Here is a 27,538-nt window from a genome sequence, read left to right as displayed (position 1 = left end):
CCGTATCGATGGAGACGTTAGAGAGGGTGTTTCAAAACAGACAGAAGTTTATTTTAGCGCCTTGTGTCGTAAGGTCTTGGTATTGCACAATGCGTTTACTTGCTCATTAAGTTCCGCTCACAAACTCCTCCAGATACAATAAATACTATGCTAACTTACAATAAACACCTGCATCCTGCATGGGTTATTTTTTTGTCATTTGGTTTTTTTTAGGGTGATACGGTGCGCTAAAGTACAAGTAGCCTAGGGTAATAGTTTGTATGTACAGGGAAGCAGCTATCCTGGGGTTACTAGCCTCTGGCCTCAAAAATGTTACGAACTATGGGAGGGAAACCGCATTCAGTAGGAAGTCCAAGACGCAGCCCCAGCGATGTGCGTATGAATTAACTAGCTGCTCATGTGAGGCGAATGAGATCCGGCTCGTCGCTCGGTTAGTCCAGTCTGGATGGGTTACCTCAGCACGCACCGGAAATTCTCCATCTCGTATATACTGTTGGATAGTCTGCAAGCAAGTGTATAGATGTAAGTATTTTAGAAATGCCATTTTATCATTTAAAACGCACCTGCCAAACGCATTAAATAGAGCTACAATCTCTGTTCGCGACAGCCTGAAGATGGGATCCGCTTCGATGTGCGGCTTGTCCCACAACCCGCTTTCCGTGGCCAGATTGAGCTTCTCTGAGTAGAGAATCTTTAAAGCAGTACCCAATCCCTGCGTCTGCAGCTTCCCCCACAGTTTGCACTTGTCGCAGCCTACGCAGCTCATGATGCGGGATATGTTTCGGAACTTTTCCTTATAGTCGTGCTTGAACTTAATAGAAGCGATTCCATTACTGAAGAGGGCGTTCTCGTCGAAGTGGGATTGAAAATTTCTACAAAAAGAAGCTAAATTGAAACATTGTAAGAAAAAAGAATATTCCTATACTCACTCTATGACACTCAACATATCATTGATGGCTAGTTTAACCTCATCATCCTCCTCTGCGATGCCCGTGTAGTAATCTTCTCGCCGCAGATAAGGAGCAGCCTTAGCCAAGGCGCGCAGTTCTATCAGATAGATGAAGTAGAGGTTTCGCAGCCAGTGCGGACCTTCACCGCTTGTGGTTTCTGGACTAAAGCGTCGTTTAAACTCCTTTACGTTGGGACCCCAGATGCCCTGCGGATCTAAGAAGTCCTTTGACTCTGACAGCAGGTATTTGGAGCACAGATGAATGTTGATACTAGAGTGCAGGCCAGAAATAATGCGATAAAAGGCACGCTGCTCCAAGCACACATTTCGCAAATCCAAATGAGGCACGTAGTTAGAGAACTTGTTAGCCGTCTCGTTGTTGCCACCGAAGCAGTTCTCCAGATAGATGCTCTTCCAGATGCGATGTGCCGATTCGCCCTTATAGCCGGTGTACCGCTCAGGATTTAGGAGCAGATCCACATACTGGGATCCCTCCTCATGATCGTCCACGATGCAAAAGTCCTCTTCCGCCTCATCATGCTTCGCCCACAGTTCGAATTCCCGATGCGCCTGATCACTTATGCTCGTGTCCAGGAAACCCAGAGAGCTGTCGAAATCCTCTCCATCCGAGCACGCTGAGCCCCCAACTTGCGCCTCGCGCGTGTACTGTAAATACAAGATGCAGATGAGGAAGTCAGTAAGGTGAAGTGAGCCAGTTGTGCAAACAAATAAGCTTAAGTTTTAAGTCAGTCATTATTTCATTGATGGTTAAGTAATCTTTGAAGAAACAGATAAAGCTTTTCACAAATATATCAATACATTCTTGAACGGCATTATCGGTATAAATAATTATCTATACGTTAATAAAGTATCTGGTAGATAATATGGTTTTGTTTTTTTTTTGCTATGTACGAGTATCAATTGTTTTTTGTTTGTGAAGATAAGAACCTCTGCTGTTAAATACATACGTATATTGAACTGCATTGTTTCTTTTTTTTTTTTTTTTTTTGAGTTATCTTTAAAAACAATAATTGATTTTCATTCTCATTTTGGGGTATAGAATTTTTGTTTATAATATTTTACTGTATGGTATAGTCTGCTAAGGAGTGATCAATATTTTAGATAAGTTAATAAGTTAATCGACAATTAAAAAGGGGCGGGCAAACGCTTGATGAGATGTGAAGACCACGTCAGCATTGCAAAACAAAATCAAAGGCCACATCATTAACAGTGTAGGCTCAGTTGAAGATTATCGATGCGGTTCATTCTTGTGGAGCCGCAGACATTCGAATAAAAATAAATCACCTGCAAGCCCATTGAGTGATTGGGTAGATAGTGGTGATTTTGGCAAAAGATTGAATAAGATAAGAGGCGTAGTGTAGACGATAGCGATGGAAATACCCGGAATCTTACTTTAAACGCGGCCTTCTCCTTGTGCTCTCCCTTGTCCTTGATGCCCTGGGGAATCGCTTGCTCCTCGCAGTTCTCCACCTGGCAGAAGCGCATCGCACAGCGACTGTCATCCGGCCAGAAGGGGCACTCCTGCCGCAGGTTCACCTTGTAGAAGCGGAAGAAGTTCTTCACCAGCAGACTCTGCAATCGCGGATAGATTTTCATGTTGTTAAAGTGATCCACCGTGTCCACATCGCAGCTGCAGTCGTTTATAGATCCCTCCAACTGCGAAGAATATAAATATCATACAGTCGAGGTGGCAATAGTAGGTATACAAAAATTTGATCTCAAGTTAGCTGAGTACTATACATATACTAGGTCAAATATTATTAGTGAAGCAAGTGTAATTAATTAATTATCACAAATAAATAATTGAGTATTCTGTACGTTCTGCACTGCAATTAAAGCAAAACTAATATAAGCACGAATTCTTTTTTACTAATCTCCAGTATTTCAACTACATACTTTTCAGTTTAAAATACAATTTTAAAAGCCTTTTTTTAAGATCTAAGTAGAGATCGTTAAAGGATAAGCAAATGATGATGAAATCAACTTCTTAATATTTTTGAAAAACATATTTTTAAATGGCTTAAATCATCAATTAATTTTACCGTTACTGTGTACAATAATCCGAATATTAACCCACCTCGCAGAAGCAGTTTTTGCTAGTCTCCGTCTCATCGATGGCTGCAAAATAGCCTCCAGTGGTGTCCGTCCAGAGCAGGAGCAGAACTAGGACCACCGCAGCGGAGGCCCACAGATTTCTCTGCACCGTGCGTGTTGTCATTGTGTTTTGATGTGAGTGTTGCTATTGTTATGACTGTTGCTGTCACTGTTTTTGTTGTTGCGTGCTCAGTTGTTTTGCGCTTCGCCGACGGAGTGCATCTGAATCCGATTTCCCCACCCGTGTGATTTCGCACCTGCGATTCCGAATCCCAATTTCACGAGTTTAGCGAGCATTTGCGTTTCGAAGCAGCAACATTGTTCATTTACTTTCGATTCATGATTTTGGACACGTACCTGGCGTTTGTGTGACCGCACGCGCTAAGCGCCGAAACGTACTAAAAAATACCACACTTGACGAGCGAAGTGCGGTCACTCAGCACAGCAGGTGCTTTTCAAATGGCCAATATTTCCCATTAATATAAATAATTTTATTTCAGTAATTTTTTTCGATTCGCAAATGAAGTATTCGAATATTTCTAAAAATTTTATATTTCTTTTCTAAAAGTTTTGGTTAAATGTTAAATAAGTAATCAAAATGTAATTGACCGTAAATATATAAAAAAAAGATTTTAAAAATAATCTGTTAAAAATTTGCCCATCAGATATTTGTTATATTGAATTTACGATATGTTGAAATTTCGCGCCATTTTTTTGAAGCAGAGGCAACCCTCTTCCCAGGGATGAAACATTTTAAGGGAAGAGGTTGCCAGATCGCGTTATGGAGAACAGAAATAAAACCGCTCGATTTGAATTAGCAGAATGAGAATATTTAATAACAAAAAATTGAGAGTGAGCTTGATTTAAAATTAAATAATGTAAAATTTTTCAAGATCAGATATAAAAATGATGAAATCGAGGTAAACCACTTTATTCAACAATTTATTTAACAAAGTATAAAAAAATAACTTTTTGATGAAAACCAGTTCATTTCTGATAGTTAAAAAATTCGGTTAACGATATTTAATTAAAATATGAAATATGAGCGTAATAACTTTCCAAATGACTTCTAGCGATAAAATTCAAGATAACATTCAATCGTCAATCAATTGATTGGTAAATGTGAATATCGTTATGGATTTCCTCGTCTCCAATATTGATGCAGTTAATTAATTACCTCAAATATTGATTTCGGCTATTCTTCGGCAATGAATGCGTCTTTTGTTCCCATGACAAACCCTTGCCCCGACGATAGCACCCCTCAAAGGAGCTCGCGACCCTCGATATGCAAATTGAGAAAACTCGGTCAGATCTTGGATCGAATCCTTTCGAGCCCAAGACCATCATCGTTCATCACGCCGGGGGGTGAATTGCTTAGGATGCTGGGCACGACGATGCAGGCACCTCGATTATTCGAACATAAATCGCCTTAGGTCGTTTGGAAAGTAGATACCAACCGCAACAGGATGGGGTCTATCATTTTAATTTAGTTACATCTTAGAATGTAACAAAGAAGCTACTTAATTTTAAAAAAAAATCAAATTAGTTACAATACCTAACTAACTTAACTAATTTATCAATTTTAAGCATGTAGATTATTTAAAACATTACATTAAAATTATTATACGTTAATGTGAACACCAAAACTCTCACGTTTCTTTTTCTTTATTCCGGTTTTATTCGAAATAAAACTATTTTTTTGCTCCCAAAAAAAAAAACTTCTTTTGTGTCCCACCTGAGCATCCTATTTCCATCAGAACCCATCAAAAGTTCTCACGGAAAAGTGAAATTACAACAACGGGATGACTTAAGCAAAAAAAAAAAAAAGATGAACCTCGAAAAAAACGGGGAAAAATCTTCGAAAAAAATGTACCGAACGAAAGGGTTTAATCATTTTTTTTTCCAAATAGGACGATTAATGCAGAAAAAACGCAGACGCAAACATGTGTGGCCAAAGGACAGGGCGGCGACCCTCGGCATTGTTCGAATTGAAAAGGAATCATCGCGGACTCGGGCGAGCGATTTGCATACGCAGGACGAAGGACGCAGGACGAAGACCAAACCACCACCACCAACTCCTTATCTATTTGCCTGAGGTCCTCGGGACCAGGTATAAAACTCGCACAGAATGATAAATCCTTTTTTTTCTCGTTTTTTTTTTTTGATGAACTTTTTTCACTTTTTTTTACCACTTTCGGTTTTTTTTATGCAGCACTTTATTCAAATTTCTAGCCGATCTGGTCGTGTGAAGTTTCGTCTTGAGAAGATTTTGCCCCGAAACGAAGGATGCGCGACGGCTGCGTGTCTCTCGGGGAATCGAACGAAAGGAGCCTGGGAACATCCGCGAAGGACACGCAGGCGGATTGTCTCTGTACTCATTTGCCTAGACATTGGATCTTGGAAATGTCTAGACAATGGATAGGAAATGGGTGGCGATACTAATTAGTACTATCTGTTTACTATCCCAGCCTTAGCATAACGATAATAATATGATACACGTATTTATGTATGAGTATTATTTACTTAAACATACACCTAATATAAGTACTTAAATTAAAAATAATATATGAATACACTAGGTTCCTATATGATAAAAATAAATAGATATAGTTTCCATTACCACCCTAATTAAACACTATTTCATTCCATGTACTTATGCAAAACTGATGACTGATTTTCCCGACTCACCGCAAATGCCGGAATCATCGGCTTACTCGATTTTCCCAGGCCATATGCAAATGCACTTAGTTGCTCATTAGATTCGCATACACTCGTAATTGCAATCTGCAATGTTTTGGCAACAGGACGACGTCAACAGCTTCTCAAGACTCGGGATCGGGGATCAGGAGTTGCAAATTAGCATATGTAACAAGATGTTGGCAGAAGAGTATATGCACGCCAGGCCAGCCACTTGAGATTTGCATAACTAAGCCGCGGACACAATGCAAATGTGCAAAAATGATATTTACATGATAGGGGTACGTTAATCCGCTAAAGTAGGCACACTCCGGGGGTTCTTTTGCCTTTTTCATTTGCCAAAAAACTACACAGAAAGAAGGGTGCTAATAAAAATGTTCGTACCTTCGGTGATAAAGTGGCCAATTTTCTGAAGAGTTAGGAGCACCAGTGCTTATGTTATGTTTTATGGCCCATCGTTAAAACAAGGTGTGGGCCAGGTAAGCACAGGTGATGGTGCTAAGAGCAACAATCGCCGCTCTTCTCGGGAGAGAGGCTCGGCCTCTTGCACACACACTTTCTCCGGAGAATTCCCGGCCTTGGCGGCTTACCATCGCTGAGAACCTTGAGTGCTGGTCAGTCGGCTTTTGGCTTTCGCAAGGTGCAGTCGCGTCGTGATCGCATCCTCCAGATACTATATATACAGATACTATATATATATACACACAAAAGAGATACCGAGGATCGTTCTAATTTAAACAGAAACCTTTGTGAGTGGCTGCTATTCCTACCTGTTTTCGCCTGGTATCGTACTTTGCATATCGGACTCTAGTTAGAAGTGGGTCTCCGGATCGATACCAATTCTCCTGGCTGCCAGCTCACAGTTAGGCGTCTGCAAACATACCGTTAAGATCTGAAGATCTTACGATCTCGAGATCCGAAAAGAAAAAAGAACAGAGACGGGTGTGGGGATAACCGAGAAACAGAAGTCGCTTAACTTGTTCGCGCGACGAGCCTAAGGCGAAGAATTCCTCCAACTCTTCAACATCGTGGTCTTCTACGTTGCTTTGCGTGTCTTTATTTCTCCAGTCGGGACTTTTATGGAAGTGCTAAAAACGAAAGAAACCAAACAAAAGAGACCCGAATCGTTTTGCAAATTGACAAATCAACTACGATAGTTACAGTGTACGGTTTACAGTTAAGCCAAACGGTTCTATTTGTTATGAAAGAAATCTTTTCTTTTTCTTTCGCCTGGCGTAAAATTCAAATTCGTATACGCATATTCGGCCAACTGGAATGCCAAGTGATTCGATTCCCAGCCCATATCATACCAGTGCCAAGAACCAAAGAACCGAACAACCGAACAACCGAACAACCAAACAACCGAAGAATCGAAGAATCAAAGAACTGAGGAACCGAACTCGACCGAAAGAGAGAAGAACGATCGGTGTTTCGGTGTTAATGCCGTCGCGCCTTATGCATCTGACCTAGTTTTTGGTTTTGGTGCCGGACTTGGTATTCATGGTGGCGTAGGCGTGGCGATACCGCTGGTATTGGTGAATTTGGAGTGACAGAATGGGGCAGGAATGTGTTACCCAGAGGAGAAACGAAACGACTCACTTGACCCAAAATACGTGCTAGCACTTTCTAGACCCATCAGCTGGCCAAATAAACATAATAATGTTTTCATTTTTTTTTTTTTTTTCACATTTTCTGCTCGCAACGTTGAGAAATTTCCGGTTTGTAGAAAGCTTTTGTTTGGACCGCACGTGATTGGGGAAGTCCGATTCCGATTCCGATTCCGAATCCCATTCCGATTCAGTTTCCGAAACTCAAAGTGCACTTTCGCTGGAACATCCGAGATCTCTATCGGCCAGGTTTCATTTCGTACTAAGTACTTTCTATTTCATTCATTAAACGGTTTCGTTAATTGTGGCCCAAGAATGCCCTGGCTTTTACCGACCTCTCTGCCTGCCCATAATTATTTGCATGGTCTTCTTTAAATTTGTTGTTCAGTTTTCTTGAGTATGTGTAACCAGTTTTGGGTCTTCGGTTTCCATACTCGTTCTGGGCAACCCAGATACATGGATTATGGCCGGAATGGAGCTGGAGTGGTGTCCGTTAGGCGGCGGCAGGCACCGCTACGTATACGTAATATTGAAATGGGGCACCTGCAACACAGAACCAGAATCAAAATGTCCAAACTGGTTTCGGGCTTATCACACACCTTGCCTCCCCGTGGTAATATCTCGATGATGATGCTGTTGATGATCTTCTTTCTAGGCCAATGATCTCTGGGCTCGTGGCAGATGATGCCCCTGCTCCAAGCTGCCGCATTACGTCACTGGGGGGCCCGAGGTTACTCGGCCCGGAATCATGATGATTCAGTGGCGGCCACCTCGACTTTCACTTGACCATCGCTAATTATCTCACCTCTATCTTTCTCTCTGTCTCTCCCGCAGATTCTTGGTAAGAAATGAACACGTGCTGACCATTTTGGACCAACGAATTATGCCAAGACATTCGAGCACAATGAGCCGCCTTGTTCTGCCCCTGATCTTCAGCATTTTGCTGGTCAGTAAGCCATCGCCATCACAGGCTCAGGATGAATCCCTGGCTGGCAGTTTCCTATCAGGTAAGAATTAACTTCGTGCTTCTTAAGAATTCTGGAGACCAAAGAATATATATAATTTGTCTTTCTTTTTAGGTCTTTTGGACACCATAACGAGCACCGCAGACTCCAAGGATTGCCCTGGAGTATGTGTCCACACTTTGGCAACTTTAATTTGCTACGAAGTTCTAGACGATGTGGCTTGTCCTTCGCCCAGCATGAAATGCTGCATAGAAAATGCTCCAGGTAAAGCTAAAAAAAAATAAATCACTTTTAATTTAACATCTTAATCAAATCTACCTTTTAGCCGGCAAGAATGCCACTGCTGTGAGAGCAACCACAACGCCTAAAACCACAACCACTGCTAGCACCACTACCACCCAGAGAACCACCACCACGGTGGCCACTACTAGCACCACAAAGAGAACCACCACAACGAGCACCACTCCAAAACCAAAACCAAAGCCACAGACCAAGCGACCTGCCACTAGCTCCACCACAAAAGCCACTGTGGCCACCACAAAGAAACCGAGCACCACCAAGAAAGTGGCTACGGCCAAACCCAAGGACAAGGAGGAGGCCACCAAGGCCGATGATGCAAACAGTGAGTTTGTTTCCTAGAGTTTGAGAGAGCAAATGGTTATAGACATATAAGACTTTCGAAATCTTCATATATTCAATATTTTCAGAAGACTGCACTGGAGTTTGCGTGGCCGATCGCATAGCGGAGTACTGTGAGGCCTATTTGACCAGCGATGGACTGTGCAAGGAAGGCACCAAGTGCTGCGTCTCCCTGGATGAGTATTCCAATGGCAAGCTGCCCAAGGATATCTATATTCCAGCCAGTAAGTAATCCACATATGATAATATCATTAAACTTTATGAACACTTGACTTTAACATAGAACATATGAGCAACTTGAAGCCCAACCAGACGCTGTCCGAAAAATCGGCTCCCGCCAAGAGTTCCAGTACGTCCACGACGTCCACTACTACCACCACCAGCACTACCACAACACCCGAACCGGCTAGAATAAACAACAGTTCTCCGAAGCCCACCAAACACAAGAAGCATCCGACCACCACAACGACGGAGGCAGCCGAGGAAGAGGAGGAGCAGGAGACGGAGGAGGATGGCGAGGAGGAGGAGCCACCACTGAGCAACAAGCTGAAGTCCGGACAAGGTCAGGGTCAGGTGTTGAAGGAATGCGAGGGCGAGTGCATGAATGGAATATTTGCGATCTTCTGTGATGACATCGATTCCGATGCTTTCTGTCCCGGAGAAGAAAGCTGTTGTGTGACTGGAGGTGCCTCGGAGGCAACACCCTCCTCCAAGGCTCCACCCACCAAGCCGGCCATCAAGCATGCTCCCAAGCCAGCAGCCAAGCCCGCTCGTCCCGCGTCTCCACCGCCAGCACCACCATCTTCGACCTCTGGAGGCGGAGGAGGTGGTGACTTCCTCTCTCAAATCATATCCTTTGCGGAGAGCACTCTGAACTCGCCATCTCCACCACCGCCACCACCTCAGGCTCCGATTCAGGTGCCTCGCTGTCCAGGATTCTGTCTGCTCAACATTATGGCCGCCTTCTGCGAGAGACCCTCGGTGCTGGTTTCCACACCCACAACGTGTGCCAAGGGTTCGGTATGCTGCGACAACTCAAGAGCCGGAGCTCCCAAGCCCAAGTTGCCACCACCGACGCCGTCGCCCACGGCCTCGCCCACTGCTCCACCATATGTCCTGCCCAATACCCCGAGTCCCGATCCGCGAGAAGAATGCCCAGGATCCTGTATCGTCAGCCTGCTCAGCTTCACTTGCTTCAGTAAGTACTCATTGGATTCTTTCTTAGGATAATAGATTAATATAAAGTTCCCCCAGAAAACGCCGAGATGACTGACTTGTTCCGCTGCAAGCGTTCCGGCCAGATTTGCTGTGCGCCCAAGAGCAAGATCCTTGAGAAGCAGCAGTTCCAGACGCGCAACGACACCGCCTACTACCCGGCACCGCCGCCACCGCCCATTGGTCCACCACAGGCATATCCCCCACAGACACCACCCTACTCCTACATGAACAATCCACCGCCACAGGGACCTCCACCCCAGATGGCGCCTCACCACCCCAATCCCTACCAGCCACCGCCACCGGCGCCCAACTACGCAGATTACTATCCAGTTTCCGGACCGGGACTACCTCCACAACCTCAGCCACCGATGACCACGCCTCCGACGACAACTACAACCACCACGACTCCACGGCCACATGTCTACTCCAAGTATGTGTGTGGTGTGAAGGGAACTCTGCGAACGGGAAGATCCCAGGCTCTATCTTTCGTCTCCTACGCCCGTGCCAAGTACGGAGTACAGAGAACAGCTCGCCAGATGACCTCCGCCGCCGGATACTCTCCCAACTTCAACAAATCCAATGAGAGATTGGTCCTAGGATCCGCCATTGTGCCCATCCAGATTCACAACGACAAACTGGGTGACCTAGTGGAGTCCAGCAGTCTACAGAGCAACCAATTACGTTCGTACCACAATCACCAAGCTCAGGCAGATCAGCCGGATCTGGTCTATCCGGAATACTACCAACAGAGGTCTCTTTACGGACTCCAGTCGAACTTCAGCGGAAGACGAAGGGCACGAGTGGTGGGAGGAGAGGATGGCGAGAATGGAGAGTGGTGCTGGCAGGTGGCTTTGATCAATTCCTTGAATCAATATCTATGTGGAGCTGCTTTAATCGGAACCCAGTGGGTTCTTACCGCAGCCCATTGTGTGACCAAGTAAGTGGTGACTTCTTTAACAAGGAATATATGATTCCTAACGTTATTCCTGTTCCAGCATTGTTCGTTCCGGAGATGCTATCTACGTGCGGGTTGGTGATTACGATCTAACCCGGAAATACGGCAGTCCAGGAGCACAGACATTGCGCGTGGCCACCACCTACATCCATCACAACCACAATAGCCAGACCCTGGACAACGATATTGCTCTCCTGAAGCTCCATGGTCAAGCGGAGCTTCGAGATGGAGTGTGCTTGGTGTGTCTTCCTGCACGAGGAGTCAGCCATGCGGCGGGCAAGCGATGCACGGTGACCGGATACGGATATATGGGTGAAGGTAGCGACTAGATCCTTATGATTACTTTGATAGCTTCTAACTTTTGGTCATCTTTTAAGCTGGTCCCATTCCCCTGCGAGTGCGTGAGGCGGAGATTCCCATTGTGAGCGATACGGAGTGCATACGGAAGGTGAACGCCGTGACGGAGAAGATCTTCATCCTGCCCGCCTCCAGTTTCTGTGCCGGCGGAGAGGAGGGACACGATGCCTGCCAGGGCGATGGAGGTGGTCCACTAGTTTGCCAAGATGATGGGTTCTACGAGCTGGCCGGCCTCGTCTCCTGGGGATTCGGCTGCGGGCGACAGGATGTGCCCGGCGTCTATGTGAAGACGTCCTCGTTCATCGGCTGGATCAACCAGATCATCAGCGTGAATAACTTATAGTGAGGAATCTCGCAAAGGACACACTGACACCATGTGCGGGAGGAACCCCGCTCTTGTGGCGATTTCCAGGACTGACGACTAGCCTGGTGTAGCCTACGATTGTTTCCAGGGGTTCCCGCTCTTCGACTGCTAACGTAACTCCATCCTAGTGTAATCTATTCATACCTAAACCTAACTCTAATGACTCCAAATCCAGAAAGCAACTATATTAACTATTATGATTATCGGTAGCGTAGACGGCAATCTTTAAAAGTATTCCCCTATTTGATAACGCCCTATGGTAAAATGTTTTTGTATATACAAAATAAATACAAAAAATCTTCAGTTATATAAACATTTGAGTATGGATTTGGTTGGGTAAAAAGGGTTTGGTTTAATTAATTTTTTAAATATATGATCATATTTTACAATAAGCTGTTTCTTCGTTTTCCACAAGAAACTGCTTACAAAATTTCAAATATATATTTTTCCTAAAGATATTTAAATATTTTCGAATTTTGGCGGCAAAGGAGAGCAGATTTTTCTTTTCTAGTACGAAAAAATGCAGTTGCATAATGATTCATTTGACATGGGAAAAGGGTTATGCAATCTTATACAACCTATTTTTTTTTTGCTGAAATTTGAATATTCCCAACAGATTTAACGGAATTCTTCACCAAAAAAACATTAAAAGGATCTTTTGGAAAGTCTCTCCGGCATTCCGAATCTTTGAGTGCTTCTCAAGAGGCGGAGCACAAAAACTCACTCAATGTCGCTCAATTGCGAAAAGAGAGAGAGAATGATTGTTCTCTAAGAGAATCTTGAGCATCGGCAGATAAAAAGTAACCCTCAAATCTGGAAACCAATGTCCTACGTTCCTAACCCTCCGAACAATTTGTTTGGTTTTGTTTTTATCCCTGATTTTAACCCTTTTTTTTTTTTTTGCCCCGGCTGATAGAAAACGAAAGCGCCCGGCACTCGGGTGGACTTCGGGTGGCTTCGTTGGCTTCGTTGTCGTCGGCCGGTTCCAAAAGGGTTCCTCAGATGTCCGTTCTGGGATTCGTGCACAGAAGTTCGTCTGGCCTCGAGCTGAGCGGATCGCAGAGATTAGAGAGACTGAAAGTGGCGCGAGTTTCGTTACTGCCGTTACAATCTTCTGTTTAACTCTCCCTAAAGAGTCTTATATACTTATCTAGTGTAGTTAATCGTAGCCTGTAGTACTCTTCCGATCCTCGATCCCTGATCCTAGATCCTAGTTTGCATGCATTTCGTCCTGGTTCTTTGTGTTTGTGCCTGGTATTTGATCGCCTTTCGTGCCAATCGCGTTAATTTAATCCGTCATCGTTTGCCAACGTGTTTTATCGCAATGGAGGCGAGCTCGAATCCCACAACACCCACGACGGCGGTGGCCACCACCACATCCACATCCAGTCCATCGCCAGCTGCCAGCACCAGCAGCAAAGGACACAGCCAATCCGCAACAGCATCTGCATCCGCCTCCGCCACACAGTCACAGCTGCTGACCACCAGTCTGGAAATGCCCAAGACGGAGGATCTGTACAATCTGTCCGTAGCCAGCGGACTATCCGAGGGACAGAGATCGCTCTCGGGCGCTCCGTCGGCCTCCTCCAGTCCCATTATGAGTCCGCAGGGCAAGATCTTTGGAAGGAATGCGAATGGAACAAGTAAGTAGTTTATTATTAACTGATGCTGTAATATGGTGAAAAGGATTTCCAAGGATATTACTGTGCTGTGTTACACTAGTGAACACAGTACAGTTGTGGATAGAAGTAAAAGGTTTTCTATGCTCTCACTTAAAAAATAAACTTTGGTAATCAAAGTACAATTGTAGAAAGGGAACTAATTGTTTTGAAACAAATTAAAAGTTTCTAATAGAAATTCTTTGTGAAGGATGCCTGTTTTCATAATTATAAACTATTTTCTGTCAGTTAATTTCTTTGCGTTCTAAAGGCTTTCAAAATGGTTTATGTTGATGGTAATTGAATATAGTTTTTGTCGTTAAAAATACCAAAAAAAATTTGCTGATACAGGTTCTAATTATCTCCGAAAGCCATGCACATCCTTTCGTCATTGGCTCATGCAGATGTCTTCATTTGTATAAATGTTATTGTGTCCAATCCTGATCCTTCGACCGCAACGAATCCTTTGACAAAGGAATCCTCATCCAGCCACATGCTGCAATTTTCGCGCTCTTTTCGCGAGCTTCCATTGTCTGGCGATGTTATGTAACGGAAAACCGAAGGAGCTTGTCCCTGTCCTTCAAGGACCTCCGTCTATTAACAAAGGAAGCTGAAAGTTACCTTTGCTGGGTAATAATTTAATTTCTTAAAAAATAGCGGACCCTGTTCCGGTTTTCATTTCCTCGGTGCTCGATTGCTTGGGGTGTCTTACTTTGCATATTTGCTCAAGGTCTAGGATTTCTTAAGGCAGCAATGGCAGACTTCATCCAATAGGATCCATGCCAGACCCAGGTAAGATGCCTTTTCCTAGGCAGCCGTTAGATGAACCTCATGATGATAGGTCGCGTCTTAGGGGTGATATGAAAAAACGTTGTAAGGAAACGGAAAAAACTCACCCCAAGCGATGAGGGTAGTAAAATATTTCAATAAATCTCAGTTGGCGGAAGGGGAGGCAACCAACGAGACGCGTTCTCGTTGGAAAAAATGCTCAAGCGCCGAAAGAAAAGATGTCGTCACACAGAGAAAAAAACATATATATATCCAGTTCTTAGTGATTCAATCAACTTATATTATCTAGTTGGTATCACTTAATATAACATAGCATTTCCAATGAGTATCCAGTGTATCTTTTATTTAGATTTATACAAGTACAATGGACATGGCGAAACAGGTCCTATTAAAACCCTCAAATTGGCAAGATTAAGATCGTAATGACCCCGAAAATAATGCACTTAATATTTTGGACAGACATTATTCTTTTCCTGTGCAGGTTATGGTTATGGTTCCTCTGCCGGGGCCATTGGCCATTGGCACGTACGGTCCACGTTATTGCCACCAATGGAATTTTGATCGACAAGAATTTGGTCGTTGAAAAAGTTGGCTTTTAATTTATCGTTGTATATGAGAAATAGTTTCGGTTACTTGCCCATTGCCGATGCCAAGCAGAAAGGGAGGATCGAATGGAGGAGGAGGAGGAGGATTCAGACCCTGGTCCCAGTCCCAAGTCCCAGGTTCCAGGTTCCAGGTTCCGATTCCAGGTCCAACTCTCCAAGTCAAAGTCTGCAAAGTCCGGCGTCTACTTTTTGCCCATAATCGAAGCGATCGCACGATTGACTGCTCCGCTCCACACGCACACACAGACCGCTCACACACACACACACATGCACTATAACGCATTTTCTAAATGCACTGTGAGAAAAGTGTGTCAAAATAATACAAATAATATAGGCATGAGCGAGGTACATACTTAACTTAATGCTCAGAGACGCCTTGTATGAAATATATATAATTATAATTTCCATTAGAAACAATTATCACATCTTATCAGAATCAACCACACTTTTTTTCTAAGTGCCTATCCTGCTGGCTGCTCGCGGTTTTCCGTTTTCTGCTCCTGGCTGCTTGGGCAGCTGCTTGGTATGTGGCGTCGAATGTCATTATTGCTGCCAAGTGCCAACTAAAAAGTTACTGCAGTTAATTTTTTGTCCATCTTCACCATTTGCCGTTCGCATAAAAACAGCATATTTAGCAAATGACAACAACAACAGCAGCCGCAGCATCGGCTCTTACGCAGTGGGTAAAAAAAATGAAAGCAAGCAAAAAAAAAAAAGAAAACCAAACCCGCAAATTAAATAAATAAAAAATCAGCAACAATCCGCAGAAGCAGAGGAGCTGGAGCAGCCACAACAAAGTGTCCCCAGTTCTCCGCCTTCCCAGCCTCCCGCTTCGCCATATCCCCCCCGTTCCCCCCACCATTCACATTATTTGTGTATTGAAATCACGTCTCATTTATTTATTGCTACCACCGGCTGCCCCTCTCCGTTTGCTCCACCAGACTCCCGACTTACGCAGGTCTGCGTTAAATACCCAAGTTAGGATCAGGGAGCGGGCGGTGGCAAGTGATGGAATAGACCAGAAGTGTGGCCACGCTCTTAACCCTTCAGCGGTCACTCTAGGTTTTTTTTTCAATTTCAAGATCAATTGAAAATCTTAAGAAAGCTTTCAGAAAAGCATTACTCATATGTATCTTTTCATTTTAAATATATTATATGTATATAGAGATATATAGATCATAAACTTTCACTAAAACTGGCCAAATGTGTCTATTATAACCCTCTCATTAACTAGTTTTAATAACCTTGTCACTTAGCTACTAGTTTGCTGGATTTAGCGTACATTTATAAGCACTTTCAAAGTCGACACTAATTTCAGTCCAGTTCAGCTCAGTTGATCACAGCTTTCAAGTGGACGCAACTGGTCTGATATTTTAGTTTCCAAACTATTTATGATATACCCAATTAAGCGGCTAAGAATGCGAATTATTCTTGCTGCCTGGCCATAAATCGCAACAACCCCATGGAGCGGAGCGTGGGTTAATGGCGCGAAGTGCGCATCCTTGGTGTTGCACGTCGGTGGATGCGCTTGTGGCTTCCAGTTGGCCAAGGCAACTGAATACAAACCACAAAAAAAAAAACAGAGCGAGTGGAATCGGAGGATGGCAATCGATGTAGGCAGCTTTTTCTGCCCTGAGTTTGTTATAATTTAGCCGACCAGCTCGTTTTTCTATTAATTAAAGCTGGCTGCAGACGTTGTCGCCGCCTGAAATATTCTCACATAATTATTTACGATTTGACATAATCATCATCCTCGTCATCGGCGTCGTCCATTTAGAGCTGTGCTGCCATAACAGTTACAGTCTCCTCGATCGGGGGATTCATTAGTATGAGCAATAAATCGCTGGCTAGTCAGGATGGTTTCCTATGAACTTGAGTGTAGGTACGACTTTATATGTATGTACATATATATTTCACACGATGCCATCCCATATACCCATGAAAATTTACCTATTTTGAGCCAAAAATTGAAAGTGATAAAAGCAAACAAAAAAAAAGAGAGAATAGGTTAGATTTAAATGATGATCCTGGCAATCCTTGCTGGCATCTTGCGCATGCGTGACGCATTTCTAACGAGTTTGCCGACTCAAAGCGGATCGTATCGCATCCTTGGTCTTTCAGAAGGGGTTGAACCACCATGCTTATGCAGATGAGTTGGTTCCCAGCTCTTGCCTCATCCTTTTTGTGTGCTTTCGAGTTTTTTTTTTTTGCTCTGCTCAGCCTCTACGAAAAAAGGGTTAGGGTCCAGACGTCCGTCGAGTTTTTTTTTTTTTTTGGGTAAGAAAAAGCGAATTTAATTAAAATTTTTTTCTTATAGGCGCGTAGCATTGTGAGAACGTCGCAGGCCAGAACTTAATAAATATCATTTTTTGCTGGAACTTCTTCAAGCCAGTTTCTTATGCATACGTTTGCTTGTATCTTCCAGTGATCACCACATCGCGACCGGGCAACGAGGCGGAGGTGCAGCTGTACCGGGTACTCCAGAGGGCCAGTCTGTTGGCCTACTACGACACCCTGCTGGAAATGGGCGGTGATGATGTGCAGCAGTTGTACGACGCCGGCGAGGAGGAGTTCCTCGAGATCATGGCCCTGGTCGGCATGGCTTCCAAGCCACTTCACGTCCGCCGGCTGCAGAAGGCGCTGCACGAGTGGGCCAACAATCCGGGTCTCTTCCAGGGACCCATGATGCCGCATCTGGGTAAGTTTAAGAAATATGATATAAGGAAAATGAGACTTTTACAATATTTAGTTGATTTGATGAATTTCCGCCTCTGTAAAACACTTTTGCTAATACCTTGTTACTTGCAGGTCTCTGCGAAACGCCACCGAAACCGGCATTGATCTTCAATCCGGACACCACGCCCGCTCTGCCCCGCCAGAAATTTCCCTCGTTCAATCCCTCGGGTTCCTCCTTTATGCCCTCGCCGGTTCCCCCAGCTCCACTGCCCGCTTCCGCCTCGGTTCCCGCTCCCACTGTCCCCTTGGCTACCCAGATCAGCTGTCCCTCAGCTCCTTCGGTGCCCTTGCCGCTGGTACTGCCCCCCAACCCGCTGACCAGCAGTCCGCATCCCTCGGCGAACAGTAACCTTCCGGCGAACACCGCCCACCAGGTCTCCTCCAGTTCGCCCCAGCTCACACCTGTTCTGACCGAAGCGCAGATCCAGCGGATAACCATGTGTGCTGATAAGATTGGCAGGCAACTGCCCCAGAGGGAACCGCGCGCCCAGACCACCAGGAAGCGAACCACCCGGGAACTGGAGCAGGTTATCGCCATGGGGGAACAGGATCCGCGGCGCATGGACGAGATCCGTAAGTACTCGGCCATCTACGGCCGTTTCGATTGCAAAAGGCGGCCGGAGAAGCCGCTGACCTTGCACGAGGTGTGCGTCAATGAGGCGGCGGCCCAGCTGTGTCGGAATCCCCAGACCATCTGGCTGCTGACCCGCCGGGATGAGCTGTTCCCCCTGGCACGGCAGATTGTCAAGGATGCCGGGTTCGGCCACTCGGCCAGCATTGCCCGGTACGGTGGTCTGCTCACCCAGCTGCCGTCGCAGGGAGCGGGATTGGGCGGAGGACGGGCTCCTGGCGACACGGACTGCGAGTCCAGTGACGCCGCCGTGCCCTCCAAGCGACAGCGACTCTCCTCTACGGAGGCTGCGCAGCTGCCGCTCGACTTGAATCGGGTAAGGAAGCTAGATACCGTAGAGCTATAGGTCCGGTGCCCGGTGCAGTGCTTCAGCTTCGCTTCAGAGTCCTCCGGACGGAGGTGCTCCCTGATAACCCAACAATTTGCCTTGCAGCTTTCGCGAACGCCAGAACACAATTACTAATCCTAGTCGAGAGGTTCTTCTCAGAATATCCCGACCTGTGGAGAGGGATCCAAGTTCACACTACAGTATTTTTGAACTAGACTTGATAAATCTTACTTCTAATCTTGTAGTTAAAAAACTGACTATAACCCATATAGTCTGTGTAGTCAATTTGGTCTTAAAGACCTTTGAAAATAACTAAATCACTAATGTATTTAATTCTTTAATCCTTATCGTCTAGCTTTATTAGCATGAACTAATATATATTCGTAAATGGTTGTGTTTTTTGTAGTTTTTACTGTTGAGTTGCTAGTATTTGTTGCTTGAAAGTTTATTAGATTAACCTATGCTTTAATCCTTTATAATTTAATCACTAACCCATTACAATTGAATCTTATTAGATATAAACCCAAGTTATTTAGTCAGTAGTCGTTTTGCAATATATTCTTGTACCTTTTCCCACTTACGAGTCAATAAATAAATCCTACAAAATTGCCAAAACCAACGATCCACGTGTCTTCTTCCTTGGCCTACAAAAAAACTCTTTCCACGCAACTGCCTCTTGCCTCGCTTAGCTTCCATTTGGTTCCATTGAAATGCGATTGAGAGTCTCTAATCCCCGATCTTGTTGATAAATCCAACCCAAAAATAAAGGAAGCTGTCGAGGATTCGCGCTACAATCTGTTCGCCATGTACCAAAAGTTTGCCAAGCCGCCATTTGATCTGTCGGAAATTGCCAAGTTCTCGTGAGTATAAGGTCAAAACTTAAAATTAGCTTAATATATTTTATATTAATATATAATGTATTTATATATATATACGTATACAAGCTAAACATTATTTTATAATACTTAAATTAATTTTCAGAGTCAGCAAGGCGGCTGATTATGAGGACAACGATTCGCGCTTCTCGTTCAGCAACTCAAGCTCGCCGACCATGCCAGTGAGTATGTGTTGGAGCTCTACGAGGGCATTCCGTTACCCGGGAAAGGCCGAAGAATAAGAGAAATACATTTAATCCTCCACAGACGCCATGCAATGGAATGGAAGGTGAGCGATCGCCCGTCTCTCGCCAGATGGAGACATCGTCGCCGCCACGGGAATCAGTGGATCTGAGTGGCACATCCTCGGGCGCAGCTCTAAGTGGAGTCCAGGTCATCTCCGCGGCGGGGGACAACATTATCGCGGTGGCCAATCCCGCCCTGGCACTCAGTCCCGCTTTGAACGAGGTGCTCGCGCTCAAGAGGAGTGCTGCTTCACCAGAGACTTAGTTCTGGAGAAAATTGGATGGATGCCATTCGTAGTGCCAGATTGGGTTACCCACACCCAAATCGTTTTGATTCCAGTGCAATTCAACTAGATTAGTATCGTCTAAAAACATAACTTTATTTAAGGAGCTTTAAGACAACGATTATTTTGTAGTCTCTGTGATCTATACTAAAACACTGTAATAAAATCATTATTTATCTATCAATAAAAAGTTATAATAATTTTTAAATGCAACAAGCTAATTTTAAATATAGAGAAATTAGAGGAGATAAAAATACAATACCTGACAATTGCCCTCATTGATCATGGCAAATTGAAAGATCATCGAGATCATAGATCACAATTGCACCCATTGAAATTGACTGATCGTGTTTACATTTGCGATTGTGGGCAATTCCTTTGTTCGCCTCTTGACGCCGCAAAAAGGCAAGATCCTGGCGAACCTCCCTGCGATCATTGCGATCCTTGCGAACCCTTGCAAAAATATCTTTCAGATTGGCGATGAAGAAGTGCGATCTAAGGGATCGGGTAATGAGCAAATTAACACCCTTGTGGCATGGACTTAGGTATGCAAATGTGGTGCAAAAATCGCGGGGCATGCAAATTTGGTTGGCATTATTGATGATGATGATGATCGGATGATGATCTAAGAACGATTTACTTTCGCTCTTGTGATTGCATCTTAATTGTAAAGAGAACAGGATAGAATAGTTCAAGGGAATGCAGTTTAATGAACTCTTTCTTCGAAATAAATCATCTGCCAGATGCGATTTGAATCTGAAGGGAAACCAGACCACATGGCCGCAAATGCGCGGGAGGCGTTCTGACTTCAAAAAGGATTCGTCGTGCTTTTGTACTCCAACATTTGATTTGTTCATCTGCCGCTGGAGAAAAGAAAGCAAGAGGGAAGATTGGGGAAGGCAACCCTTTGTTCCCCTCCAGTAGATGGCGCCCATGCGATACCTTGGGCATTCCATCCCCTCCTGAGTTATGCAAATCCGCTTGTGGCCGCCGCAGCAATTACAATGCAGCTCATGTCCAGGATCGCAGGCTGCCTTCTTACCCCGCATTTACATATGTGCACCCCTAGCCCCTTTTGTCCCTTCTGCGGGTTCGCCCAAGACGCGATCATTACCAGAATGATTGATGGGCGTCTTGCGCTCGATTTGCATAAGATGCTGTGACCCAAAAAAAAAAAGAAAAAAGGAATCCTTCTGCCTTCAGGCATCGGGCACAGGGATTAGACGTCCTGAGAACAAAGCCAGGAGTGTCAATATTTGCACTCAAAAAGTACTGATATTACATCACAATGTACATACAAAATATAGCGATCAAAACGTTACTAGTGCAACCTACTACATAGTAGTAATAAATGTGAAATAAATTTAAATTTATATTATACAAATTTAGGACTATAAAATCGTATTGAAGCATTTAATATCATAATGAATTTTAAATCAATCGTTTTGTTCTCATTGCACAAGTTTTCTGCTGGTTATGGGTTTGCTTTAAGTTAGGGATCTTATGAGCTAGGTGCAGCACGATGGCGATGGCAAATCAGGGTGTGTCCTGGACCTGTTGGATGATCCAGTCCATGAAGTACTGTGTGCTGGAGTAAACTCCAGGCACATTTGGTCGGGCACAACCAATTCCGTAGGACACCACGCCAATCAGATAGAACCGTAGTTGGCCCTGATACGGTTCTGGCAGCATTAACGGACCACCGGAGTCGCCCTGGCACGTATCCTTGCCACCGGACAGGACTCCGGCGCAGAGTACGGCCTTGTCGAACTGATCCGCTGAGAAGTAGCGCTTCTCTTTCGCGTAACTTTGCACACACACTTTGTTATCGTAGATGGGTATCTGAAGCTCATTGAGCACCTGGGCGGACTCACCGCCCTCCATTGTCTTTCCCCATCCGGCGACGAACGGCATGTAGCCCACGTAAGATTTCTGGCGCAAATTGGCCGTGTGCGGCAGGCAGATGGGAGCGATCTTGCTGGTGAACTCCACGTTCCGCTCCAGGTACAGGATGGCCATGTCACTGCGTCCATTCCGGCGATTGTAATCCGGATGGGATACGTACTGAAAAGGGGCAACAAGATTGTGAGTAAATTGATTCATTTAAAATGCTCGATTGGTTGGCTCACCCTTGCTATGTTAATGTCCACATGGCCAGTCTCCGTGTCCGTGGACAGATCATGTTCGCCCAAACGTACAAATTGCCTTGGAAAAGTGGAACTCAGATTAGAATTGAAATCCTAAAGGATAAAGGATCTTTCACTTACAGATCCTGCCTGATGCAGTGGGCCGCCGTGAGCACGTGTCTGGCTGTGATTAGGGTTCCTCCGCACTTGAACGGCGATCCGGAGGGATCATCATATCCGAGGAGTGCGATCCAGGGCCACGCCCCCTTGCGACTAACCTCACCGCCCACAATCTTCTTGAAATATCCCACCGTGGAGCCACATCCCTCCTCCACATTGAGCAACCGACGTGGTATCTCGTCCGTGTTCTTGGGAACTATTTGAGACGGTGCCGGAGTGGTGTTGGTAATGCCCTGGCCAGTGGGGCAGCACACCTGGGTGCCCTTGTTTTGGCAAACCGCGTTCGAGGCACGCAGGAAATTGGCAAAGGTCGCGTCCTGCGACCTTGACCTAAGCTCATTCAGCAGTGAGGCACACTCCTTGATTTCTAAATGGGATAAGTAAATATACATATAAAAATATAATAAGACTCGAAAAGATTGAGATTGATCCAAAATATATTTTGATTTTCATATACTGTAAACTGTTTTGGATAATCAGATCAACTTTTGGGGTTCATCAAATGAATCTGTACGAGAAACAATATTACTTTGCCTGCATACAATGCTTTCTAATTAGAAACAGGTTTCAACTAATTATTCCTGTCAATGCATCAGGTATAATTGATTTTTGGGCTCTTCCCGAGCATTAAATGCCATTTAATTACAAGCAAAACACGTCAAAGGCGCAATAAAATACATTTTAAAGATTTAAAACAAAAACGTGCGAGCACATCGAACCACAAACAAAAAACACGTGTGCACATTGATAAAAAAAAATATAAAATTTCAGTTTGAATTCCCAAATAAACTCACCCACACAGTTTCCTGGTTTTGTATCAGGGCCGCGGCAAACGGTTCCACGTGGTTCTATAAGGGGAGCCGCCGAGGTATCCGGAATGGGAGCTGGAGTGGTAGTCGTCGTGGTGGTCGTAGTCCTGGGCGTGGGGATCAGGAAGGGATTGTCAGGAACTTCCGGCGGCGGCTGTGGGCCAATGAATGTGGACTCGCTGGGAAAGAAGGGATTCCGTGGACGTTCTGTGACCGGGTTATATCTGGGTTCAGTGCAGCAAATCTACGTGGGAGGAGCGGGGCAAAGCTTAGCAAGGATGGAAAGTGGAAGGATAGACCTAAGATGTGTCCCTACCACCGGATCACCGTTGATGCTGCGGGTGCCACAGCTGCGCTGCAGGGCGATCACATAACGCTGGGCCCGATCCCTACTGGTGGTCTGGAAGATGTTCACCACCTGGGGGCAGTAGGTCAGGGCCACGCAACTGCCATAATAGTTCTCGGGTGTGATGCAGTTCTGGCGAACTGGATAACAAAGAAATGGGTCATCGTTTCGTTAGCTTCTCGTATAAAATGTGATAAACTTGAAGTTCAGGTTTTTCTTAATCCACTGCGTTTTGCTTTTAAAAATGTAGTCTTTTTGTTAACAATATTCCCAAGCTTTTAGAACAGCTATTACTTTTAATCGATTCAAACAAAGTAGTAACTTTGTTTTTTTTTATTATGGTTTGGTTAGTTTTGTGTTAAACGGATTGGCCTTCTTCCAAATATGAGTCATTAATGGGAATGTCAGATTTAGTCATATACTTTCTGACACCTCTTAGCAAGTCAACAATCTATCGCTAGCCAGAACACAAATTCTAAACAAAACCGGCATATGAAAGCACTCAAGCTCTATTATTATACTTCGCATGCACAAGAAAAATAACAAAAGGGGTTCCTTGTTGTCTTATGTGATTTATTTTTATTTCGAGCTAACATATCTCTATGCTTCTTTGTCTTGAATAATTGATATCTAAACTGGAGCTCTTTCTAATGTGATTCAGAGCTCAATATAGACATTCGATATACGACAAATTCTAAAGGCCTAACAAGTTTTATGTGCAATGCAATACACTTGCATAAGACTTTCTCATAATCTTAACAATCTTAGATAGTCGTAAAGATCGTCGTTTGCTGGTCAACGGAATCTTAGAAGTCTATATCTCAATCGAACTTTACGAGTACCGGTCACAATGCGATACGTGCTCTAAGGGAACGCCCCGCAGGTAATAAACACCTGTTTAAGTCGGTGTCCGAGTCAAAATCCGACCTTGGTGACTGGTTTTGTGAATTGGTAGTGAACTTGAATACAATGAGCCAAAAATTTCGTTGTGAATAAGCGGGGATGATTGTTTGTTTTGCAGTTAATACAAATCGCCGCATTCGGACCGCAGTCAAATCGAAAGACTTAAACAACGAACTCGCCATTGAACTTGAAGATGTCGTCAAGTTTTCACAGGTTAGAGGTCTTTGCAAATCGGTATTATTGGGTTAAACTCATTTGAATGCGTTGATTTTTTAATGATTTTTGATTAAATTTCGAGATGCGTTGTTAATGGAACTGGTTTGTTGTTTGCTTAGATCGGTCGTAAAAGTTCTATAGACTTTAGATAGTTGTAGTTAAATAGATAGATATGGCAAAGCGAAAAGCTCTCTACTAATTAAGTGACTGCGACTACCTTGCCTGCGTTGATTAAACTGGGCGACAGTGGGCGGAGGGAGGAGCACAAGGGGCAGGAGTGTGATCACAGCACTAACACAGCACATCGACTTCATGGCGAGATCGATCTATTATATATATGCGATCATATATCCGGAATATCGAGCGGCAACGCGACGTACCGACGTTCACCGTCCGAATCGCGTTATCAGACTGAGTGTTTTTTTGGAGAACCGGACAAACGGAGACTGGAGACGCGTCTTCACCCGCTGAAGCTTCTTCGGAGATTGACTTGTGTGTCTTTTCGTGGCCTGCGTGACCAACGCGATCGCGTCTTCGATTCGGCTGAGCGATCGGCCCTCGGAGCCGAGCTTTATATACAGGCTTCTCTTGGGATCTCCCAGTATGCCGATCTCTCAATCAATCGATCTCTCTGGGCAACTCTCTCGCCGGGAAAAGTGGGCACATTTCAAATGGGGTTCACACTCGGCGATCTCGGCTAGCACGCCAAAGCACCAAATTCGCACATTTGAATTGTAAAATGAATTTCCCAGACCGGCGCCAGCCGAAAATGGAAACAAATACTATGTATATGATGTGTGTTTGCTGCCTAATAATATGGATCAGTGATAATGGTTTGTAATAATATAGGGACACAATTGGGGATTCTCAATTAGGGCATGAGTCAAGTAAGGCGCCAAATTGATGACCTTGCTCTGTTCTCAATTTGTCATTCCATCGGGTCCGAGAATTCTGTGACTCAATTAGACGCGCGTCTAGTCAAGAATGATAAATGCCATTAATCAAGGTAAATTAAAAACGTATCCCGTTGACATTGTCAATTGGGAATCACTTGGCCAAGTAGTTAAAGCCATCGACGACATTCTAGTACTAGTTCTATATTAGCATCGTCATTAGCCATCTGATATCATCTTACTCTTAGAAACTGTCCGTATTTATGTAAGTACCGTCGGTGTAGCAGGCCTGCCGAACTTGATTCCAAAAAGCTGGTACCATTGGCCCAATACCAAATCGAAAGACTTAAACAACGAACTTGCCATTGAACTGGAAGATGTTACAAACAGGGATTTGTGAATCTACGTTAACCCTAGTTGTGTGTGTTGATTTGCTTACAGTTTTCATTAATCTTCTAGATGCAATGAAATAGAACTAGTTATTTAATTGCTTAGATTGTTTGGTTGTACAATTTCTACAGTACTATAATTGATAACTAGTTTTATAGGTGCTGTCAAGAGAAAAGCTCTTAACTTACTAAGTTGTTCCGACTACCTTGATTAAACAGATTAAACTTGGCGACAGTGGGTTGTGGGTGAGAAGTGTAATTATAATACATCGATTTCGCTGTTGGTTAAGTAACTTTAAGCAATTAAATATCCGCAATATCAAGCGGCAACGATACGTTCTCCGTCTGGAAAACATTATCAAACTGAGTAGGTGGTGGCATTAACAAAACTTTTTCTATCAGTGCACTCCAGCGAACTTTTAATGTAACGATTTCATTCCGATTTCACTCTCTCGCCGAAAAAGTGGGTGGCATATCAGATGGGGTTCACACTCGTAATCGACGAGCACGTCATTTGCCTTGCGATCATTTTGATCAAGGTGGAAAAGCATTCCCACATTCATATTATAAAATGATTTTCCCAGCGCAGCCCGAAAATGAAAACAATGATTATTTGCTGTTGCTGCATAATAATATGGATCAGTGGGTAATGTTAAGGGAACACAACTGGGAATTCTCAATTGAGACATGAGTCAAATGTAGCGCCAAATTGTTGACCTCCCACTGTTCTCAATTTGCTAGTCGATCTGGTTCCGAGAATTTTGTGACGCTCAACTCCGCAAGAATCTCGTATGCCATTTTTCAAGGTAAATTAAAACGGATCCCGTTGACATGTCAATTGCGAATCATTAAGTAGAGTCATTAGGTCGGTAATCAAAACAAACATTCAATCGCTATTTATATTTATATATATATTCCAACTACATACAACTACGATTAGCAATCTGAGATGCTCATACTTTCAGAATCTATTGGTATGCGAGCACTGCAAACAGCTTTCGCTGATTATTATAATAGATAGCAGCCTCCCATTGAGAATACGAAATTATTGGAATACAGAGAGAATCTCTATTGATAATATTGTTATATCACCGAAATACCTGAAAAAGTATATCTTTAAAATCTTTTAAATTTGAACAATTCTCACTGTTATAAAGTACATTTGGTTAATAGATGGACAAGATCAAAATTATTGTTTAAAAAGCTTGGCCAGTAATAGTATTAATGATTCAAACTGCAAAGTATATTTCAACTTATACTAACATTTTAGTTCTGGAGGAGGAGGTGAGTTCGACATGTGACGCCATATGCGTTTTGAATGCATCTTATGTGCGATCACAGTTATCGCCAACTTAATGCATTCCACTAGGTCCCCCCAATCTCTATATACATCCCAGTGCTTGGGGGCACTCAACCTGATTAGAATTCCGGGGGAGCCGTCGCCGAATGCCAATTGGCATGCGATCGATGCAATCGCCGGGGCATAATAACACCGATCGTTCTACAATAATGACTAATCCGGATCACTTGGCCATGCAGGGCAGGTAGAAACAGCGGGGACCGAAGTGAACTGCGGGAAATTCCAGACCCTGTACCCAAAGAATGGCTTTTTCGGTTCCGGCACATCAATTTCAACTAAAATATTTTATTGCAGCTCAT

The 27,538-nt window shown here is 44.1% G+C and overlaps 4 protein-coding genes and 1 long non-coding RNA gene across 9 annotated transcripts; 3 read left to right on the top strand and 2 right to left on the bottom strand.

Moving 5' to 3' along the window:
* Nucleotides 1-50: 50 nt before the first annotated feature.
* Ero1L (Endoplasmic reticulum oxidoreductin-1-like) lies at nucleotides 51-3,436 on the bottom strand. Its single transcript, NM_139608.4, has 5 exons — nucleotides 3,048-3,436; nucleotides 2,363-2,626; nucleotides 930-1,615; nucleotides 564-872; nucleotides 51-502 (listed from the first exon to the last, which is right to left on the bottom strand). Exons 1-5 carry the CDS (start codon nucleotides 3,186-3,188, stop codon nucleotides 451-453), a joined length of 1,452 nt encoding a protein of 483 aa, NP_647865.2. The 5' UTR covers nucleotides 3,189-3,436; the 3' UTR covers nucleotides 51-450.
* A 1,557-nt stretch (nucleotides 3,437-4,993) lies between these two features.
* Nucleotides 4,994-5,601, top strand: lncRNA:CR44529 (long non-coding RNA:CR44529). The gene is made up of 2 exons (NR_124779.1): nucleotides 4,994-5,174; nucleotides 5,277-5,601. It is a non-coding gene; the product is annotated as a long non-coding RNA:CR44529 (long non-coding RNA).
* Nucleotides 5,602-6,375: 774 nt separating this feature from the next.
* Nucleotides 6,376-12,174, top strand: mas (masquerade). Of its 2 annotated transcripts, none has more exons than NM_001274479.1 (9): nucleotides 6,376-6,510; nucleotides 8,203-8,375; nucleotides 8,448-8,597; nucleotides 8,659-8,955; nucleotides 9,044-9,196; nucleotides 9,256-10,170; nucleotides 10,227-11,127; nucleotides 11,186-11,463; nucleotides 11,523-12,174. In NM_001274479.1, exons 2-9 carry the CDS (start codon nucleotides 8,252-8,254, stop codon nucleotides 11,843-11,845), a joined length of 3,141 nt encoding a protein of 1,046 aa, NP_001261408.1. In that variant the 5' UTR covers nucleotides 6,376-6,510; nucleotides 8,203-8,251; the 3' UTR covers nucleotides 11,846-12,174. The 2 variants fall into 2 exon arrangements, with proteins under 2 accessions (NP_001261408.1, NP_523919.1); NM_079195.3 differs by having other exon boundaries at nucleotides 9,041-9,196.
* Nucleotides 12,175-12,907: 733 nt separating this feature from the next.
* Nucleotides 12,908-20,222, top strand: nab. Of its 3 annotated transcripts, none has more exons than NM_001014557.2 (6): nucleotides 12,908-13,509; nucleotides 17,344-17,616; nucleotides 17,727-18,601; nucleotides 19,382-19,473; nucleotides 19,595-19,670; nucleotides 19,756-20,222. In NM_001014557.2, exons 1-6 carry the CDS (start codon nucleotides 13,191-13,193, stop codon nucleotides 19,996-19,998), a joined length of 1,878 nt encoding a protein of 625 aa, NP_001014557.3. In that variant the 5' UTR covers nucleotides 12,908-13,190; the 3' UTR covers nucleotides 19,999-20,222. The 3 variants fall into 3 exon arrangements, with proteins under 3 accessions (NP_001014557.3, NP_001261407.1, NP_001163344.1); NM_001274478.1 differs by having other exon boundaries at nucleotides 19,595-19,674; NM_001169873.1 differs by having other exon boundaries at nucleotides 19,595-20,222.
* A 1,144-nt stretch (nucleotides 20,223-21,366) lies between these two features.
* Nucleotides 21,367-25,144, bottom strand: CG1299 (uncharacterized protein). 2 transcript variants are annotated; one of them, NM_139605.2, is made up of 6 exons: nucleotides 24,815-25,144; nucleotides 23,449-23,618; nucleotides 23,118-23,376; nucleotides 22,285-22,690; nucleotides 22,147-22,222; nucleotides 21,367-22,081 (listed from the first exon to the last, which is right to left on the bottom strand). In NM_139605.2, the coding sequence occupies exons 1-6, from the start codon at nucleotides 24,909-24,911 to the stop codon at nucleotides 21,554-21,556; spliced, it is 1,536 nt and encodes a 511-aa protein (NP_647862.1). In that variant the 5' UTR covers nucleotides 24,912-25,144; the 3' UTR covers nucleotides 21,367-21,553. The 2 variants fall into 2 exon arrangements, with proteins under 2 accessions (NP_647862.1, NP_001261406.1); NM_001274477.1 differs by lacking the exon at nucleotides 23,449-23,618 and having other exon boundaries at nucleotides 23,118-23,339.
* Between the last annotated feature and the right edge of the window lie 2,394 nt (nucleotides 25,145-27,538).

The sequence above is a fragment of the Drosophila melanogaster genome, chromosome 3L (genome assembly GCF_000001215.4).
Source record: "Drosophila melanogaster chromosome 3L".
In the NCBI taxonomy this organism is placed as follows: domain Eukaryota; kingdom Metazoa; phylum Arthropoda; class Insecta; order Diptera; family Drosophilidae; genus Drosophila; species Drosophila melanogaster.
The sequence above is the reverse complement of the archived record's forward strand: the minus strand, read 5'-3'. Positions and strand labels throughout refer to the sequence as shown.